The following is a 19,599-nucleotide window of genomic DNA, read 5'->3' as shown; positions in this document are numbered from 1 at the left end:
CAGAGTATGACACACACAGAGAGCATAGGGCAAGCAGAGTATGGCACACAAAGGGAGCATATGGCAGGCAGAGTATGCCACACACAGAGCATAGAACAGGTAGAGTATGGCACACACAGGGAGAATAGAGCAGACAGAGTATGACACACACAGGGAGCATTGGGCAGGTAGAGTATGGCACACACAGGGAGCATAGGGCAGGCAGAGTATGGCACACACAGGGAGCATAGGGCAGGCAGAGTATGGCACACACAGGGAGCATATGGCAGGCAGAGTATGCCACACACAGAGCATAGAACAGGCAGAGTATGGCACACACAGGGAGAATAGAGCAGGCAGAGTATGGCACACACAGGGAGTGTAGGGCAGGCATAATATAACAGGAGACAGGGAAACCTATCAGGACCAGTCTAATATGTGCTACATACAGTGACACAGTGCTGGTGCACTGTGTGAATAGGTGAACAATGTGGGCAGTTTGAGTCTGGGTCTCTGGTGTGAACAGTACAGGCCTTTAGGGTTTGAACAATAGAGGTGTCACAGTTACAGGTGTGAACAATGCAAGATTTTACATTCTGAATTTGAGGTTTAAACAATGCAGGGGCCAGTTGATCTCTACCTTTTAAATCTTACACATGGTAAGTAGACACAGCAGGCAGACTTTCATGTGGGACCACACAGTCAGATTTATGGACCCCAGTTGGACCGCACTGTGCTAGAGAGTAGTGACCCATAGCAACCAATCAGAAATGTTGTTTTCCTTTGGGTTACAACAGGTAACTAATTAAGTTTAATTGCTGATTGGTCTCTCTAGGTGACTGAGACTCATGGATTCCTGCACATCAAGGATCTCATGGGGTGTCTCCTCGCCCCCTTTGAAAGAAGACAAATGACCAACTAAAATTACATGGTAAAAAAAGAGTAAAACTGACTTGTGATGTAGAGCACAGAAATCTGTGTAGTCTGCAGCACAACTCCAAATGAATCATAAAAGCATTATGGCAATCCCCACCAGTGTATTTATAGAGAAATATGACTCTTTAATACACACAAAAAACTCTGAGTTCAGTCTGTACAATGATGACCTGCCGCAGAACTATTCAGCTGTACATAAGGTACAATACAGTACATGTGACTGTACAAGCTTATTGAGAAATCACTGATTGCACAGATTGGGTGCTTGCCAGATCTGGGCACATACAATAGATACATGATTGTATTGAGAATTCAGTGCAGTCTGCAGCATATAAATATAGGAAGGTAATGGTTTTGTCAACCTTTATTTCAGGAGGGTCCAAGAGTTTGCTTAAAGGGGTGGTTCACCTTTAAGTTAACTTTTAGTATGTTATAGAATTGCTAATACTTAGCAACTTTTCCATTGGTCTCCATTTTTTATTTTGTACGGTTTTTGAATTATTTGCCTTCTTCTTCTTACTCTTTCCAGCTTTCAAATGGGGGCCACTGATCCCATCCAAACAACAAATGCTCTATAAGGCTACACATTTATTATTATTGCTACTTTGTATTACTCAACTTTCTACTCAGGCTTCTCCTATTTATATTCCAGTCTCTTATACAAATCAATGCATGGTTGCTAGTGTAACTTAGTCCCTAGCAACTAGATGGCTGAAATGGCAAACTGGAGAGCTGCTGAATAAAAAGCTAAATAACTCAAAATGAATAATAAAAATGAAAACCAATAGCTAATTGTCTCAGAATATCACTCTTTATGCCATACTAAAAGTTGAACAACCCCCTTTAACTAGATGCTACAGGGCCCCAAGGCAAATTAATTTTAGGACCCCAAAGCATTGGTCAGTTAAATTATTCTACCAAGATGTATAGAAATTGATGAATAATTTACAGCATTGAGCTATATGTTGGCTCTCTAAAAATACTTGTTAATAATTATAATTAGGGCCTCCTGGGCAGGGTCTGATTTCGCTGTAGATACACCTATGGCCTATTTTACACTGGGGGAGGGGAGCATGACCCTTGGTAGTTCCGTATTTGGCCAGGGGGTGTCAGCATTTTCTAGACTTTCAAAGGGGAGCCTGGGTGTGGTTTGTTTCTTTTAGGGATGCACTGAATCCAGGAATCGGTCAGGATTCTGCCTTTTTCAGCAGGATTCGGCTGAATTCTTCTGCCCGGCCGAACCGAATCCTTATTTGCAATTTAGGGGTGAGGAGGGAAAGTGTGTGACTTTTTGTCACAAAACAAGTAATTAAAAAAGTTCTTCCCTTCCCACCTTAATTTGCATATGCAAATTAGGATTCGGTTTGGTATTCAGCCAAATCTTTCGCGAAGGATTCGGGGGTTCGGCCGAATCCAAAATAGTGGATTTGCAACCCTAGTTTTAGTCCCCACTTGCTGGAGGAGGTGGTGTACTGAAGGGTCTGCAACGTAGGTAGGCCTCAGTAGGTGAAGTAAGTGCTAGAAAAGAAGATCTGTAATAGCTTACATACCTCCCAACTGTTCCGTTTTCTGTGGCACAGTCCTGATTTAGACAGCTCAGCCCGCAGTCCCGGGTTTCTTACTGAAATCTCCCGACTTTCACTTTGATCTCCTGCACTGAACAGCCACAAAAAGATACATTTATTAAAATAAGAGACTTTACTGTTTAAGACAAGCAAAGATACAATTGTAACTATTTAACATAGTTATTTAAGATAGCAGCTTAAAGGGCAATTCACTTGCATTAGCAAACCTGTTATAACACATAAAACATTGCACTAAAACCCCCAGAAATGTGTCCAAAGTTTCATAACCTGACAAACTTTGTAAAATGGACATGGTAATTAGGGGGTGTGGCCATAAAATGGGAGTGGTCAAATAATTTTCACTGCACTGCAGGTGGCACAACCTTTTGTCCTTTGTATTTGTCTCCATTGTTTGAATGTTGGGAGTTATGAGCTTATTCTAGACGTAAGAAGTAGGATCAGGCTAGTACTACCTATTTTGAGTACATTTCAAAACTTATTAAAAACTACCTATTTAAAAAACATTTAAAGATCGTTATTTTTGTGCGCAAAGACACATTCTGAATTCCTCAGAAACTGCATTTTCTAAAAAAAATATATGGTTTTGTGAGGCCACCATACTCTTTGGGGGTTTTAGCAATTTCCAATGAAAATTTTGATGCAGTTTTATATTTCGGGGGTCCGTTAGAGAAGTAGGGACTTTTAGGTTCCTGTCAATCAGGAATGTGCTGTATCCACTATTTAATTATTAAAGAAGGATCATTTTTTGTACTCAAAAACATGGTAGATACTATTTTGAGTACATTTTCAGAAACTTAATAAAAACTACCTATTAAGTATAAAAAAACATTTACAGATCAATGTTTTTCTAGAAGAAAGACATAGTTAGCTTCTGAACATTCTGAATTTATCAGAAACTGTATTTTCTAAAAAAAAAAATATATGGTTTTGTGAGGTCATCATACTCTTTGTGGATTTGGAAGAATTTACTAACCATTGGAAATCTTGAGGCAGTTTTATATTTCGCTCTGTATCCACTACTGAATAGTGATGGGCAAATTTGTCCGGCTTCACTGAAAAATGATCGAATTTCCAGCGAAATTTGCGAAACAGTGAAAAATTTGCAAATCGTGCAATCTGAAACAAATTAAAGTCATTGGGCGTGCATTTAATTGACGCCGGTGAATTTTTATGGCAATTTCGCAAATTTATTCGCAGGCAACGAAACGCGGAAATTCGCTGCAAATTCACGCCTGGCGAATAAATTCGCTCATCAATATTACTGAATGATTCATGAAGAATTTGGCTGAATTCGAACCCTATTTTGTAGGAGTAAGAAAGAGCTAAAAGGAACCGTGGGAAAAATGCAATTTCCTTGTTTGTGTGACAAAAAGCCACATGACTTTAAGGATTTTAATTTGGTTTGGCCAGGCACTTGGATTCAGATGGATCCCGAACCAAATCCTGGATTCAGTGCATCCTTTCTATTAATATGTGGCATCATTTTATTTTGGGTGATGTCAGACAAATAGATGCCACTCAAATATAATTATACAATTACAGAATACATTCAAAACATTCTGTTAGAAAAAAAAAGAAAATTACATACAGACCCCATGGTATTCTGCCTTGGTACTTATTTATAGACAGTGAGATAGACAACCATATGAAATTCTAATATTTTGTTTTTGTACCCAGGAACTAGTGCAGGTGGGATGCGAATAAGTATGTTTTCTGTTAACATCTGGAAACGTTTTTTGAGGCCTAGAGAAAATTTGCAGCTTCCTTGTATTGTGTGCCAAGGTGTAATACACGTTTTTAGAATCCCAATACGTAAAAAGAGCGACCTCTACTGTAGAGTTGTATAAAAACAGGTGCACTCCCAAACAGAGCCTCAGTGTAGGTTGAGAATCCACATAGGGGCTACTAAATGGCCAATCACAGCCCTTATTTGGCACCCAGGAACATTTTTCATGCTGGTGTTTCTCTCCAGCTCCTTTTACATCTGAATGTTGCTCACGGGTTCAAAAAGTTGGGGATCCCTGATCTAGTAGATAGGAAAATCCAGTCTAAAGGACAAAGTTGAGGTGAGGGGTAATTAGAGGACTCTGCCTGGCACTGAGATTGAGCCATATGGCATATGTAAGTTAGGATGTTGGGGGGTTCCCGGATATAAGAGAGCAATTGCTCTCCATCGCATCCCCAGTGTTTTTGAACCAATGTGGGTGTGGTTGGGCAGCATGCCGCCCCCCTAAAATCCTGCCGCCCTAGGCCCGGGCCTAGGTGGCCTTTCCACAAATCCGGGCCTGGAAGAGAGAGTTCACCTTGTGCATCAGGCACCTCCCCCCTAAAGCTGCCACCCTAAGCAAGGGCCATTGGATGCCTATACAGGTATGGGATCCCTTATCCGGAAACCCGATATCCAGAAAGCTCCAAATTACGGAATGGCTGTCTCCCATAGACTCCATTTTATCCAAATAATCCAAATTTTTAAAAAATGATTTCCTTTTTCTGTGTAATAATAAAACAGTCGCTTGTACTTGATCCCAACTAAGATAGAATTAATCCTTATTGGAAGCAAAACCAACCTATTGGGTTTATTTAATGTTTAAATTCATTTCTAGTAGACCTAAGGCGTGAAGACCCAAATTACAGAAAGATCTGTTATCCGGGAAAACCCCAGGTCCCGAGCATTCTGGATAACAGGTCCCATACCTGTATATGACAATTACTAAAGGCCATCTCTGCCACAGCTCAGAGATGTATAAAAATTGCTCCTGAGAGCCAAATGTTAATATTATTATCATCCTTTATTTATATAGCACCAACAACAGCGCTTTACAGAGATTATACATCATTCACATCAGTCCTTACCCCAGTGGAGCTTACAGTCTAAAATTCCTATTGCATACACCCACAATATCATCACTTTTATCAGAAGCCAAATGCACACCATGTTTTTGGAGAGCAGGCAGGAATAACATATAAACACTTTGCAGACAGTGCCCTGGCTGGAATCGAACCTAAGACCCCAGGCAGCAAGATGTTGTACACAGCGGCCAATACTGATATATGTAATGCACTGACCTATATATCTATCTCCAGTAAATGTTCCGACAATAATTTGGGACCTTTGTACAAGAATAAAGATCAGCAGCCTACTTCCGATTCCATTAGCCAAGTCACTGAGCATGATGGGAGCTGATGTATGACCTCAACTTGGAGAGTCCTGTTTGGAGGGTTGTAGTTTTCTTTTTACTTTCGAAATTCTGTGGACACTAACCAGTGTTCTGTTGGTAGACTGCCAACTTCTAGCTCACTGGTTTTCAAACTGTCGGTCTCCTGCTGTTTGGCACAAATATTGGGATATATACCTGCTCTAACGTATTCAGTACTGTACCAAAGAAGTCATTTAAAATAGCAATGCCCGACTTGTTTATTGAAATATGTACAAGTTAGTCATTTTGATTATCATCATCATCCTCCCTCCCGACACATTTATACAGCATGTTAAAGATTGTTTATTATTCACATCAGTCTCTGTCCCACAGGAGCTTACAATCTAAGGTCCCTATCACATTCCCAATGTACAATATTATCAGGATCCAATAAACCTGCCTGTATGTTTTTGGAGTATGGAAATAACCAGAGGAAACCCACACAGACACAACGGGGAAAAATGCAAACTCCCTGCAGATAGAACTCAGGTTGGAATTGAACTCAGGACCCCAGCACTGCAATATGGCCTTGCTAACCCAATAAGCTGCAGTGCATTTTTGCAAAAGGTCATGTATTATCAGATAATGGCAAAAATAGATACATTTGTATATTAAATGATTTTCTTTCTTTGGAGTAGACTTGGTCACATTCAATCTATGGCACTGAATTGGTTACACCCCCAAGGAACATTGTCGGTCTTTTTTATCCCAAATGTGAATTCAATAATTAAATCTTCCGGTAAAGTGTCCATCAAGGAGGGCCTGTAAAATGCATAATCATTTCATGGCAAGGGAGAAGTTCTTTGCTTTCTTTACCTTGGACACCTTCCGTCTACAGCAAATATATTGAATTGTCTCCTCCCCCGAGGAACATATTCTGACTTTTTTTTTATAATCTGAATTTGATGGCTAAATCTGACTCTAACACATCCATCAAGAGGATGGAATTATTTAAAATCGAGCCAATTAAAACGCACTGTTACACTAGATTCTCTTTCCCACAGTCCGTTCAGGTACAGACTTTCAGAAAATCCTCTACTCTACTACTATTACAGTTCATCATGTATCTCTTTGTCTTCTTGGTCTTTCAATTTGAACTCCTCTTCGGTGATCTTGCCATCTTGATTTCGGTCTTGGTTCGTAAACATGTTCTCTATGATCTTGTTGGGGTCAAAACCCGGTGCTAGTTTTCCTTTTCCCACCTTAACCTGGGTATCAATGTATTCAGAGAACTGTGGAAAAGACACAAAGGGAGTTATCTTTGGAGCTTTTGTCTCAGAATACCAAACTGCTACGTTATAATCATGACAGATCCCAAAATAAATCTCAAGTGACTAAATACAGGTCTACCATCCATTCTAAATGGCAATTGCCCAGAAGGCAACTGTAAGTCAAAAATGCACCAGTGAGTGTATCTCAATAGGCAATTGCCATTCAAAGTCAAAGAACCAAAGGACACCTGGGCAACAATATCCTAATTCTTCTGATGAAGAAGGACCTAGGAGTAGGTACTGTATATGACCTTGATGTAGCAAGTAGTGATGGGCGAATTTGCGCCGTTTTGCTTTGCCGAAAAATTTGCGAATTCCGCGCGAAACGGCTAAAAATTCGCAAAATGGCGCCGGTGTCCGTTTTTTCGTGTAAAAAAATTTGATGCCGGCGATTTTTTTCCACGAATTTTCGCGGGCGTTTTGCGAATTTATTCGCTGGCGGCGAATCGCGCAAATTCGCCGCGAATTCGCGCCTGCCGAATAAATTCGCCCATCACTAGTAGCAAGCAATGTTAGTCTGCAGCATCAAAAGCCAACAAGATATTTCCCAAGAAGGCGACTTTGGGGCAGATTTACTAATGGGCGAATTGTCGACCGATTCAGACGCATCGCACCACTTCATCAGGCGCAAATTCGCTACCACTACACTAATTCACGAATATGCGAAGTTGCACCCTGGGCAACGAACGCTGGCGACTTTTCATCAGCGTAACTTCAGCAGTGCAATCATTTCATAGCGAAGATGCGCTAGCGTTCGTTTGTGCCTAGTGAAAATTCGCTAGTGATCTTGTGCTTGGGTCAATTTGCATACGGCAGGTAATTTAAAGTTGTATGAAGGTCTTTATTATAAATGTTGGTGCAAATGCTTGACGTTACCACTTTTTATTACAAATGTCCAGGGAACCTTAATAAAGACAAGAGAGTTAATATAATGCCCTACACATGAGCCCACTGTAAAATAAATATTCCATATGTTATAAAATGTGTGGAGAAAATCGGTTACCCAAAAAGAGTCTATGTTAGGACTTTTGCAGCCAATCCCGCTTAAAAAAAGAAAAGTCGCCAGCGTTTTTTGAACTTTAATGCATTTTCGGGACAGAGGATATGATGTAAGTGACAGAAGATTGAGGAAGATCTCACTGCTTTTTAGCACTTCAGCCTGGTCTGAGGTGCAAAGTCAACTCTGGCGAAAGAGGTAACGTTCAGTAAAATCTGCACTTTACTGAATTTGCGGAGTAACAATCATTCATCAGAGCAAAAAGTCGCCTGGCGATAGAGTGCGAATGAACGATATCGACTGTCCCGTTCGCTAGCGAATTGGCGCCTGGGCCTGTTAGTGAATTGTTGATGTCCCTGCGGGTGGCAACATTGGCGAAAAGTCGCTTGCGTTAGCCACTTCGCCCTTTAGTGAATCTGCCCCTATAACTCAAGCTGTGATACACCAATGTTCTTTTCATCTTAAGCTCTTAGCACCAGCTTGGTATACCGTCCCCTTAGCTTTTATTATCTGTTCTGCACCCCAACAGCACTGAAGGTAAAAGCCAATCACAGGGAAGGAGAATTGATTGATATCATTGCAGCTTACAACATTGGAATGAAGATACTATGGAGCTTGCCTTGTCCATTCAGACACACATCAAGTTTAGGGTGTCCTGTATCACCAAAGGGTTGAGCAGCTTGAGTAGTAAAAATCTGTTTTATCTGAATATGTTGTAAGAAAATGCAAGGGTACTGATATTATACCATAAGTACAAGGTAGATCCATGGACTGGTTGGTGTGCCCCTTGAAGTCAAGGAACAAAATTCTTCTTCCCCCCCCTCTGAGACAAACTGGAACAGACTCAAAAGGAAAGCAAAAAACCCATTTGAAGTCTCTCGAATTTGCCTCAGAGGAGGAAAAAAATTCCTTCCAGACTCCAAGATGGCAATGGGACCAGTCCCTGGATCAACTTGTATTATGAGTTATCTTCCCTGTTATGGATAAATCATGTATCTTCATTCTGGAGTTCTGTGGCATTGTTAACGTTTCCTAGACAGAGTAGGGATCACTTGAGATTCCAGATAATAGCCAAATATTGAGTGACTGAATCTCATTTCCAGAGAAAATGGTGAGAACGAGAGCAGACTTATTGCCTTGATTATAGCAATGGTGGCCCAATGGTCCAAATTCAGCTGTAGGCTGTCATCTCAATAGTTTTCACTGGCGACAGTATTTCCTCGCACAACATGATAAAGTCATTAAGACACCTATAAATGCATTTGGGCACCTACCTCATCTAAGACGACCTCCCCATTTTTATCTTTGTCAATATCTTCAAAAAGGTTGGGAGATACCTCCCCATTCCACACAAACATGTACCCATCAGGAAGTCCAGGTATCAAGTCCAAAAGCTCAATGTCAAAGGCCAAAACGGCACTTCCAGGCACTTCTCCCTCTGTAACCAGAATAAAGCAGAAGCATTAGTGGGAAGTTTAAACACATCATTATCAATGTACTAGACAGCTGGTCTAGATAGATAGATATAAGATGATAGACGATAGATAGATAGATATAAGATGATGGACGATAGATAGATAGATAGATAGATAGATAGATAGATAGATAGATGATAGATAGATGATAGAGATAGATGATAGACAGACAGACAGACAGACAGACAGACAGACAGACAGATAGATAGGGCCAAGTAAAGAATGTAAATGTCAGCTATGATGGAGCAACTACACTTCTTCCACATTTTTATGAAGACTCCATTGTTGGTAAGGAGAACTTTCTTTTTAGAATGCCTCAAACATAGGGTTTTTATCAGGGTGTGAAATGCAGCTGTATCTAAGTCGGTGGTTGAAAAAATGAGAGGATGGCCCCCACTAGGGGGTCTTTGGGCCCAACCTGAAAGACTTTTTCTGTCCTAAATACTCCTGGAGGGCTATCCTGAAGGACTTTTGGGTGAAGACTTATTTGATGTCCTAAATATTCTTAAAAATATAGCTGATACAGCATTGTTTTCCTGTACCTCTCCTAGCCTTTCCACATGCACCCCCATGCCTCCCCACTAATGAGTGCCCGGTGCCTGATATTCTGGGAGACGGCCTTTACTCTCACTGCTTGTTCAATATTAGTTACCGGCACTCCAAGGAACTCCTATAACCATAGCAGTTAAGAGGGGCACTGGCAACATGTTAGGCCTCAGTAGAGGCACTTAAATCAAATAAGTCTGAAGACTGCTAACATACAACCACTATAACACAAATGGGTGTTGGTGCCCAACATAAATTGGCAGTAGGTTCCTCGCCCGAGGGAAATCTTCTCTCATCCTTGTCTCTGCTCTAATGATCAAAAACACGAGCATCAATTAAGATTAGACCTGAATGTGACAATGGAGTAATAGAACCAATGTAGCCAAGTTTGCATCAGGTCTAGTGACCCCTAGCAACCACTAAGAAGTATTTACTGTTTCCCTGTTTGAAAGCAAAGTACTGATTGGTTGCTGACTTGGTCGAGACTTATGTTTTATACTTATATTTTTTACTCACCCACTCCAGCCTCCCCATAGCCCAGGTGTGGAGGAATGACAATGCTCCGCTTCTCTCCGATGCACATATCCTGAAGGCCGATATCCATCCCCATTACCACCTGGCCTGATCCGAGCACAATGTTATACGTTTTGCCGTATTGATGCCTAAGGGGAAGTACAATAAGACTTATTCTGTTGCACCAATAAGCCCCTATTACACGTTCCTCTTATCAGAGGCTTTTTAATTGCTGACAACTACTCACGGGGAGACACTCCTACTCCCCAAGAGCTCAGGACATGGTTACTTACGTTGAATCCAGCACGGTGCCGTCCATGAGGGTGGCATTATAGTGGTACTTCACGTAGTCTCCCTTCTTGCTCAGTACGGAGCAGTTGCTGGGTTTAAACAGGGAGACAATGCCGACAGAGTCCTGCGGATTGTGGAAGTCAATGACGTGGATGTCAAACACCAACACAGCCGACCCTGGGATTTTCCCTACAAATACAGATATTGGTTTTATTAAAGGGGAACACCAGCCAAAAACTCTTTTGCATAATGAAAGAGAATGTAATTCTAAACAACCTCCCAACATATGTCTATTATCCATTTAATTAGGTTTTAAAGGAGAAGGAAAGGCTAAAATTAAGTACGCTTTATCAGAAAGGTCTATATAAAAATACCAGTAAACCCTCAAAATAATGCTGCTTGGAGTGTTTCTTTCAAAAGAAACACAGCATTTCTGTCCTTCTGTTGTGTACTCATGGGCTTCTGTATCAGACTTACTGTTTTCAGCATAAACCTCCAGGGCTAGGGCTTGAGCATGCTCAGTTTGCTCCTCTCTACCTCTTACCCTCCCTTCCGTAATCTGAGCCCAGAGCTATGAGTGAGCAGGGAGTGATGTCACAACAAGCTAATATGGCAGCTGCTATCCTAAACAAACAGAGAGCATCTAGAGCTGTTTCTCAGGTATGGTAAAGCATTCTGCAGAATAAATATAGTGTTATAACTTGCACTATTGTGGCTAATCTATTGACAATAAACTGCTTCGGTAGCTTTCAATCTCTTTTAACGTTATTTGTGAAGTTTATTTCTCTGGGATACAGCATTGATGCCCCAATGCCCATATACTTACTTATATGTATATATATATACACCTACCTTTCCCTTCTTCCCCATAACCGAGATGTGGTGGAATGATCACCCTCTTCTTTTCTCCGGTGCAAAGGCCAAGTAAGCCTTCATCCATGCCAGCTATCACATAACCCTTTCCGATGTAGGTATCATAAGTGCGCTTGCGGGAATAGCTGAGATAAGGAAGAATATAGTCATGTTACCCAGATGTACTGTATATGGAATATATTGGCTTCCTATAGACAGTTCCTGTGATTAGTGGTATGGTATTTTTTATTATTATATTTATTTATTTATTATTATTTATCTATTAGGATTTTAACCTGTTTTTCCCTGTTTGGACATTGGGAGATTTTTGTCAAATTTGCCCCTTATTTGTTCACAACCTCGATTCTGGGATGGCAGTAGATGTGATTTACTTAGACTTTGCTAAAGCATTTGATACAGTGCCACACAAAAGGTTACTGGTTAAATTAAGGAATGTTGGCCTGGAACATAGTATTTGTACCTGGATAGAGAACTGGCTAAAAGATAGACTACAAAGAGTGGTGGTAAATGGAACATTTTCTTATTGGACCAGTGTTGTTAGGGAAGTACCGCAGGGCTCTGTACTAGGTCCCTTGCTTTTCAACTTGTTTATTAATGACCTGGAGGTGGCCATTGAAAGTACTGTTTCTAGTTTTGCAGATGATACTAAATTGTGCAGAACTATAGGTTCCATGCAGGATGCTGACACTTTGCAAAGTGATTTGTCTAAACTGGAAAACTGGGCAGCAAACTGGAAAATGAGGTTCAATGTTGATAAATGCAAGGTTATGCACTTTGGCAAAAATAATATAAATGCAAGTTCTACACTAAATGGCAGTGTGTTGGGAGTTTCCTTAAATGAGAAGGATCTAGGGGTTTTTGTAGATAACAAGTTGTCTAATTCTGGGCAGTGTCATTCTGTGGCTTCTCAAGGGATGAAAACATAATCTTTATAGGTCCCTGGTGAGGCCTCATCTGGAGTATGGGGGCAGTTTTGGACTCCAGTCCTTAAGAGGGATATAAATGAGCTGGAGAGAGTGCAGAGACTAAGTGCAACTAAACTGGTTAGAGGGACGGAAGACTTAAATTATGAGGGTAGACTGTCAAGGTTGGGGTTGTTTTCTCTGGAAAAAAGGCGCTTGCGAGGGGACATGATTAGACTTTACAAGTACATTAGAGGACATTATAGACAAATAGCAGGGGACCTTTTTACCCATAAAGTGGATCACCGTACCAGAGGCCTCCCCTTTAGACTAGAAGAAAAGAACTTTCATTTGAAGCAACGTAGGGGGTTCTTCACAGTCAGGACAGTGAGGTTGTGGAATGCACTGCCGGGTGATGTTGTGATGCTGATTCAGTTAATGACTATAAGAGGGACTTGGATGATTTCTTGGACAAACATAATATCAAAGGCTATTGTGATACTAAACTCTATAGTTAGTATAGGTATGGGTATATAGAATTTATGTGAAAGTAGGGAGGGGTGTGTGTATGGATGCTGGGTTTTCATTTGGAGGGGTTGAACTTGATGGACTTTGTCTTTTTTCAACCCGATTTAACTATGTAACTATGTAACTATTTAACGTATATGCTGTATGTGAATAATGTGCCCCTGCTGTAAAATATAAGGATATTATAAATAGGGATGCACCAAATCCACTATTTTGGATTTGCCCAAACCCCTGAATCCTTCATGAAAGATTCAGCCAAATACCGAGCCGAATATGAATCCTAATTTTCATATGCAAATTAGGAGTGGGAAGGGAAAACATTTATTACTTCCTTGTTTTATGGCAAAAAGTTACGCGATTTCTCTTCCGCCCCTAATCTGCATATGCAAATTAGAATTCATATTCGGTTCGGCTGGGCAGAAGGATTCGGCCCAAATCCGAATCCTTCTGAAAAAGGCCTAATCCTGAATTTGGTGGAATTACATAACCATATAAAGGCTCAAGGCCACAGGGACACTGCAGGCAGTGGTGCTCGTCACTGGGAGGCTAAAAATGATATAATGCATAAAGGTTCTTAGTGCTAATGGCACCAGAAAATGACAGCTAGTGGTACCTATATAATAGGTTCATACCTAGAGTCGAAGAAGGTGCCGTCCAGCAGGGATCCATTGTAGTGATATCTGATGAAGTCCCCAACCTGAGTTTTCCTCTCGCAGTCTTCAGGCACATAGTGACTCTCCACGGTGATGCCATCCTTGGGGTTGTGCAAATCCAATAAGACCACGTCAAATACCAAAGAGGCCTGGGAAGGGATATCCTTACCTACAGAGGGAATCGTTTATTAGCAGAAATCCCTATACTGTGTTCAGTGAAATCCTAAAGGCAACAGTACAAGGGATTATCTTGGGCGCTTTGGTAGCCATGATTTTTAGTAGCTCGGATGGTGGTCTACTGCAATGGTAGGGCCAACTCCTTGATCAATGAACCCAATATTCAGAAGTGATCCCCAGGAGGAAACAATGAGTTTAATCAGATTTGTGCCCTATGTTAAACTGTCCCTTATGGACAATATATGTGACCCTACTGCTGTGTCAAAAAACAAAAACCCTTCAGAGACATTATTATTATTATTATTATTATTATTATTATTATTAACATGTATTTATACACATACCATCACCATCTTCTCCATATCCAAGGAACGGCGGAACCGTGATCATTCGCTTTTCCCCTACACACATTCCCAAAAGACCCTTATCCATGCCGGGGATGAGCCAGCCGATTCCAACGTAAGTGTCGTAGGTTCGCATTCGATTGTGACTTTAATGGAAAAGCAAGAAGGATTTGTTTAATTTTCATTTAATCTCAATATCTTCCCCCTACAAGATTTACTAACATGAACTCATCCATGTCCATGGTAAAAGGGGCAGTTCGCCTTTAAACTGACTTTTAGTATGATGTGGAGTGTGATATTCTAAGACAATTTGCAATTGGTTTTCATTTTTTATAATTTGTGGTTTTTGAGCTACCGTATTTATCTTTTTATTCTGGTTTGTAGTTTCAGCAATCTGGTTGCTAGGGTTCAAATTACACTAGCAGTTATGCATTGAGACTGGAGTATGATTAGGAGAGAGCTCGAATAGAAAAATGAGTAATAAAAAGTAGCAATAACTAGCCTTACGGTGTATTTGTCTTTTAGATGGGGTTGTTGACCCCCCCCCCCATTTGAAAGCTTGAACGAGTCATAAAAATTATTTTAAAAAATGAAGGCCAATTGTTGCTTAGTTGCTTAGAATTTGCCATTTTATAACATGCTAAAAGTTATCTTAAAGATGAAGCACCCCTTTAAAGGGATACTGTCATGGGAACATTTTTTGAAAATGAATCAGTTAATAGTGCTGCTCCAGCAGAATTCTGCACTGAAATCCATTTCTCAAAAGAGCAAACAGATTTTTTTATATTCAATTTTGAAATCTGACATGGGGCTAGACATATTGTCAGTTTCCCAGCTGCCCCAAGTCATGTGACTTGTGCTCTGATAAACTTCAATCACTCTTTACTGCTGTACTGCAAGTTGGAGTGATATCACCCCCTCCCTTTTCCCCCCCAGCAGCCAAACAAAAGAACAATGGGAAGGTAACCAGATAACAGCTCCCTAACACAAGATAACAGCTGCCTGGTAGATCTAAGAACAACACTCAATAGTAAAAACCCATGTCCCACTGAGACACATTCAGTTACATTGAGAAGGAAGAACAGCAGCCTGCCAGAAAGCATTTCTCTCCTAAAGTGCAGGCACAAGTCACATGGCCAGGGGCAGCTGGGAAATTGACAAAATGTCTAGCCCCATGTCAGATTTCAAAATTGAATATAAAAAAATCTGTTTGCTCTTTTGAGAAATGGATTTCAGTGCAGAATTCTGCTGGAGCAGCACTATTAACTGATGCGTTTTGAAAAATGTTTTCCGATGACAGGATCCTTTTAAAAATGCAGTGGCCTAGTACAGATAGTACCATTGGCTACCATCTCCCTTACTCTACCCACAAGCTATTTTCTCTAGGGATGCACCGAATCCAGGATTCGGTTCGGGATGGGGTCAGGATTCTGCCTTTTTCAGCAGGATTCGGTTCTTCTGCCAGGCCAAACCGAATCCGAATCCTAATTTGCATAGAGTAACCTTTTGGCACAAAACAAGGAAGTAAAAAAATTTTTCAACTTCCCTTCCCTAATTTACATATGCAAATTAGGATTTGGTTCAGTATTTGGCAAAATAGTGGATTCGGTCCATCCCTAATTTTCTCCATGGTAACAGAATACCTGGAGTCGAACAGGGTGCCGTCCATCAGACTCCCATTGTAATGGTAACGTATGAAGTCGGATACTTCAACTTGACGAGTGCAGTTCTCTGGTTTATAATACGTCTCCACCTGAACCGTGTCTGTGGGGTTCCAGATATCCAACAACAGGACATCGAAGTGCAGTATGGCATCCGGGGGGATCACGTCCGCTAGAAGGGGAAGAAAAATTGTATTGGGTTCATATTAGTCTTATAGGTTTGTTATTATGTGTTTAAAGACTGACAAAGAACAGCGCTCTTTAAAGGGGAAATTAAATATTTGCAAATTCTTCTTTATGATGTCAGTCAAGCAAAATAAACTTCACTTACACTATAAAAATTATTTCAAACTTGTTTTATTAAATCTTGGAATTCACAATAGTATCAAGCAGGCAGGCGCCATTATGTGGACACTGTTATCAATTCAAGCTTTGGATCATGTCGAAATCTTGTTTATTTTATGCCTAAAGGAAGGGTCGGACTGGGGGGCCCACTGGGACTACTGTTCAGGGCCCCCCTCTGGACCCCCTGGTCCCACTACTGTGACCCCGTGCGAACTGAGCCGCCCGCCGCATATGCGCAAGCGTGTTTTTCAAGACAATGCAAATTGTTTCTGTTGTAGGGCCAGGAAATCGGGAGAGGGGGTCTGGCCCAGCGGGGACCCACCTGTTTTTTTCCTGGTGTCCCGCCGGGCCAATCCGACCCGCCTAAAGGTGGCCATAGACACACAGATAATATGGTATGAAACAAATTTTCGTACGATATTCGGTGCAGGTATGGTGAGAGACGGGCCGATCAATACCGGAAGAAGACTTGAATATCGGTCAGCTCGTTGATTGGCCTGGCCGGAAATTTTGGATTGAGCTCCTTTGAAGGCACCAAAACATCAGCCATTGTTAGTACTGAATTGTCAGATACAATTCTATTGTTTTCCCCTGACGATTCAGCTCTACACGTGTGTATTGAAATGAACAATCTTTCCTGCAAATATCTTTTCCAGGTAAGATCGTAATTGTAACGTCTATGGCCACCTCAAGGCAATAAATGATTGACAGCTGAGACTTTTAAATGAGTTTATATCAGGTATGGGTCTTTTAATCAGAAAAAGATTTTGGGTTTCATGTTTAATTTAGAAAACAGCTTTTTATGTCTGGGTGACAAGTAAAAAAAATAAATATTGTGGAAGAAATGCGGATGAGCCTCAGTGGGGCTCATTTATAAAAGCTGGGGCAGAAACCCAGAACAACCAATCGGTGATTAGATTTTTTTTTCAGCCATCTGTGGATAGAAGAATGAAAGTAAACATTTGATTGGTTGCTATGGGTTACTGCCCAGGTGCAATTTTGCCCAGTGTTTATAAATTAGGTTTTTTTCTATGACTGAGATCGCATCAGGCACCCAAGACACCCATGATCTATTACAGCATTTAAACAAATAAACCACTTACCTACTCCCTTGCTTCCATAGGCAAGAGTGGGCGGGATCTTTACAAATCGTCTTTCATTGACACACATCCCCAGGAGGGCTTTGTCCATCCCGGCTATGATTTGGCCCTTACCCACAAATACATTATATGTGGAGCCCCGATCATAACTGCAAGACATAAACAGATACATGTTGAATACTTGCATGGCAAAACATATATATAGTTTATTTTTAAACCAATCATTGATGATAAATGAAATGGATACTGTTAAAGGGTTGGTTCACCCATAAAGGGATTATGTCATGATTTTTATTTTATTTTTATTTTTATGTTTACACTGCAAATAATTCACTCTACAATATAAAATTTCATTCCTGAACCACAAGTGTATTTTTTAGTTGTAATATTGGTGTGTAGGTGCATCTCAGGTCATTTTGCCTGGTCATGTGATTTCAGAAAGAGCCAGCACTGTAGGATGGAACTGCTTTCTGGCAGGCTGTTGTTTCTCCTACTCAATGTAACTGAATGTGTCTCAGTGGGACCTGGATTTTACCACTGAGTGCTGTTTTTAGATCTACCAGGGAGCTGTTATCTTGTGTTAGGGAGCTGCTATCTGGTTACCTTCCCATTGTTCTGTCATTAGGCTGCTGGGAGGAAAAAGGGAGGGGGGTGGTATCACTCCAACTTGCAGTACAGCAGTAAAGAATGACTGACGTTTATCAGAGCACAAGTCACATGACTGGAGGCAACTGGGAAACTGACAATATGTCTAGCCCCATGTCTGATTTCAAAATTAAATATAAAAAAATCTGTTTGCTCTTTTGAAAAATTAATTTCAGTGCAGAAGTCTGCTGCAGCATCACTATTAACTGATGCGTTTTGAAAGAAAACATTTTTTTCCCATGACAGTATCCCTTTCAGTTAACTTTTAGTATGTAATAGAATGGCCAATTTTATGCAATTCTAAGCAACTCTTCATTATTTATATTTAATAATTGTTTTATTTATTTTCTTCAGACTTTTTCCAACTTTCAAATGGGGATCTAAAAAAACCAAAAGCTCTGTAAGGCTACAAATGTATTGTTATTGCTACTTTTTATTACACATTTTTCTGTCCAGGCCTCTCCTATTCATATTTTGGTCCCTTATTCAGATCAGTGCATGGTTGCTAGGATTAATTGGACCCTAGCAACCAGATTACTGAAATTGCAAACTGGAGAGCTGCTGAATAAAAAGCTAAATAACTCAAAAACCACAAATAAAAAACAAAGAATATGACTCTCTACATCATACCGAAAATGAACTCAAAAGTGAACAACCTATTTAAGCTGGAAATACACAGTAGTGGGTCTCATATTTCAAGGAAAACTTTTGACCTTCAAGTGATGAGCAGAACAAGGCTGATCCAATCATTGACTCCCAGGGTAATTAAAGGCACCGTATGAGGAAGAAGAGACCCCGGCAGATCTTAAGCTGGCCATAGATTTAAAGATTTTTAAAAGATCTTTTCGTTATCCTGAGACCAAGATTATCTTGAAACAATAGTTTAAATATACGATTTGTCCATCAACTAAAAAGACCATTTAAAGCGATATTGTCTAGTTGAAGCCAGGAAAACGGAGGGGAGCTGCCTGCTTGGCCCTGCAAACACAGATAGATTGCACTGGGGCTGATGAAAATTTTTTAACCTGGCTGATCAATTTTCTGACAGTAGTCGGACGAAAAATCGTAAGAAGTATCATCGTTCGATTCCAACTGACTTCACTATAATTTGACGGATTGGTCGGATTTCACTAAAATCGGTCGTTCAGCCAAAGAAAATCTTTGTGTCCATGGGGACCTTAAGTTTGTGAGCTGCAGAAGTTTGAGGGGATGATGAGGGTTTTTTTTCCCTGAACTTTCCCATGATGTGAGATGTCAATGAGTTCTTCATGGGAAAAGGCCAGCTGCTGCTGCAGATTTGTGAGCTGCACTCCGGGGAGCTATGACGAAATGCGTCTCACTCTACTGATGGTTATGCCCCCACCACCACTAATTATACATTTTATTTCAGTCCTTCCCTTAACAGATTATTTGCGGAGACAATGTTTTGTTCAAAATAAATAGAGAGAGAGAGAGAGAGAGAGAGAGAGAGAGAGAGAGAGAGAGAAAGAGATAGATACAAGCTAGATAGATAATAGATAGATAGATAGATAGATAGATAGATAGATAGATAGATAGATGATAGATAGATAGATAGATGA

At 40.6% G+C, this 19,599-nt stretch overlaps 1 protein-coding gene across 1 annotated transcript in view; it reads right to left on the bottom strand.

The window, feature by feature from the left end:
- Positions 1 to 5,275: 5,275 nt before the first annotated feature.
- The window catches only part of fkbp9.L (FKBP prolyl isomerase 9 L homeolog), a 20,222-nt gene continuing 5,898 nt past the window's right edge, over positions 5,276 to 19,599 (bottom strand). Inside the window, 9 exon segments of the mRNA NM_001086969.1 lie at positions 5,276 to 6,930; positions 9,241 to 9,404; positions 10,504 to 10,649; positions 10,794 to 10,980; positions 11,644 to 11,789; positions 13,727 to 13,916; positions 14,269 to 14,414; positions 15,912 to 16,101; positions 17,378 to 17,523. Of these exon segments, the coding sequence (NP_001080438.1) occupies positions 6,748 to 6,930; positions 9,241 to 9,404; positions 10,504 to 10,649; positions 10,794 to 10,980; positions 11,644 to 11,789; positions 13,727 to 13,916; positions 14,269 to 14,414; positions 15,912 to 16,101; positions 17,378 to 17,523 (1,498 nt within the window). The 3' untranslated portion in view covers positions 5,276 to 6,747.

This window comes from Xenopus laevis, chromosome 8L (assembly GCF_017654675.1).
Source record: "Xenopus laevis strain J_2021 chromosome 8L, Xenopus_laevis_v10.1, whole genome shotgun sequence".
Classification (NCBI taxonomy): Eukaryota; Metazoa; Chordata; class Amphibia; order Anura; family Pipidae; genus Xenopus; species Xenopus laevis.
Note: the sequence above shows the minus strand (reverse complement) of the source record. Positions and strands in the feature narration are given on the sequence as shown.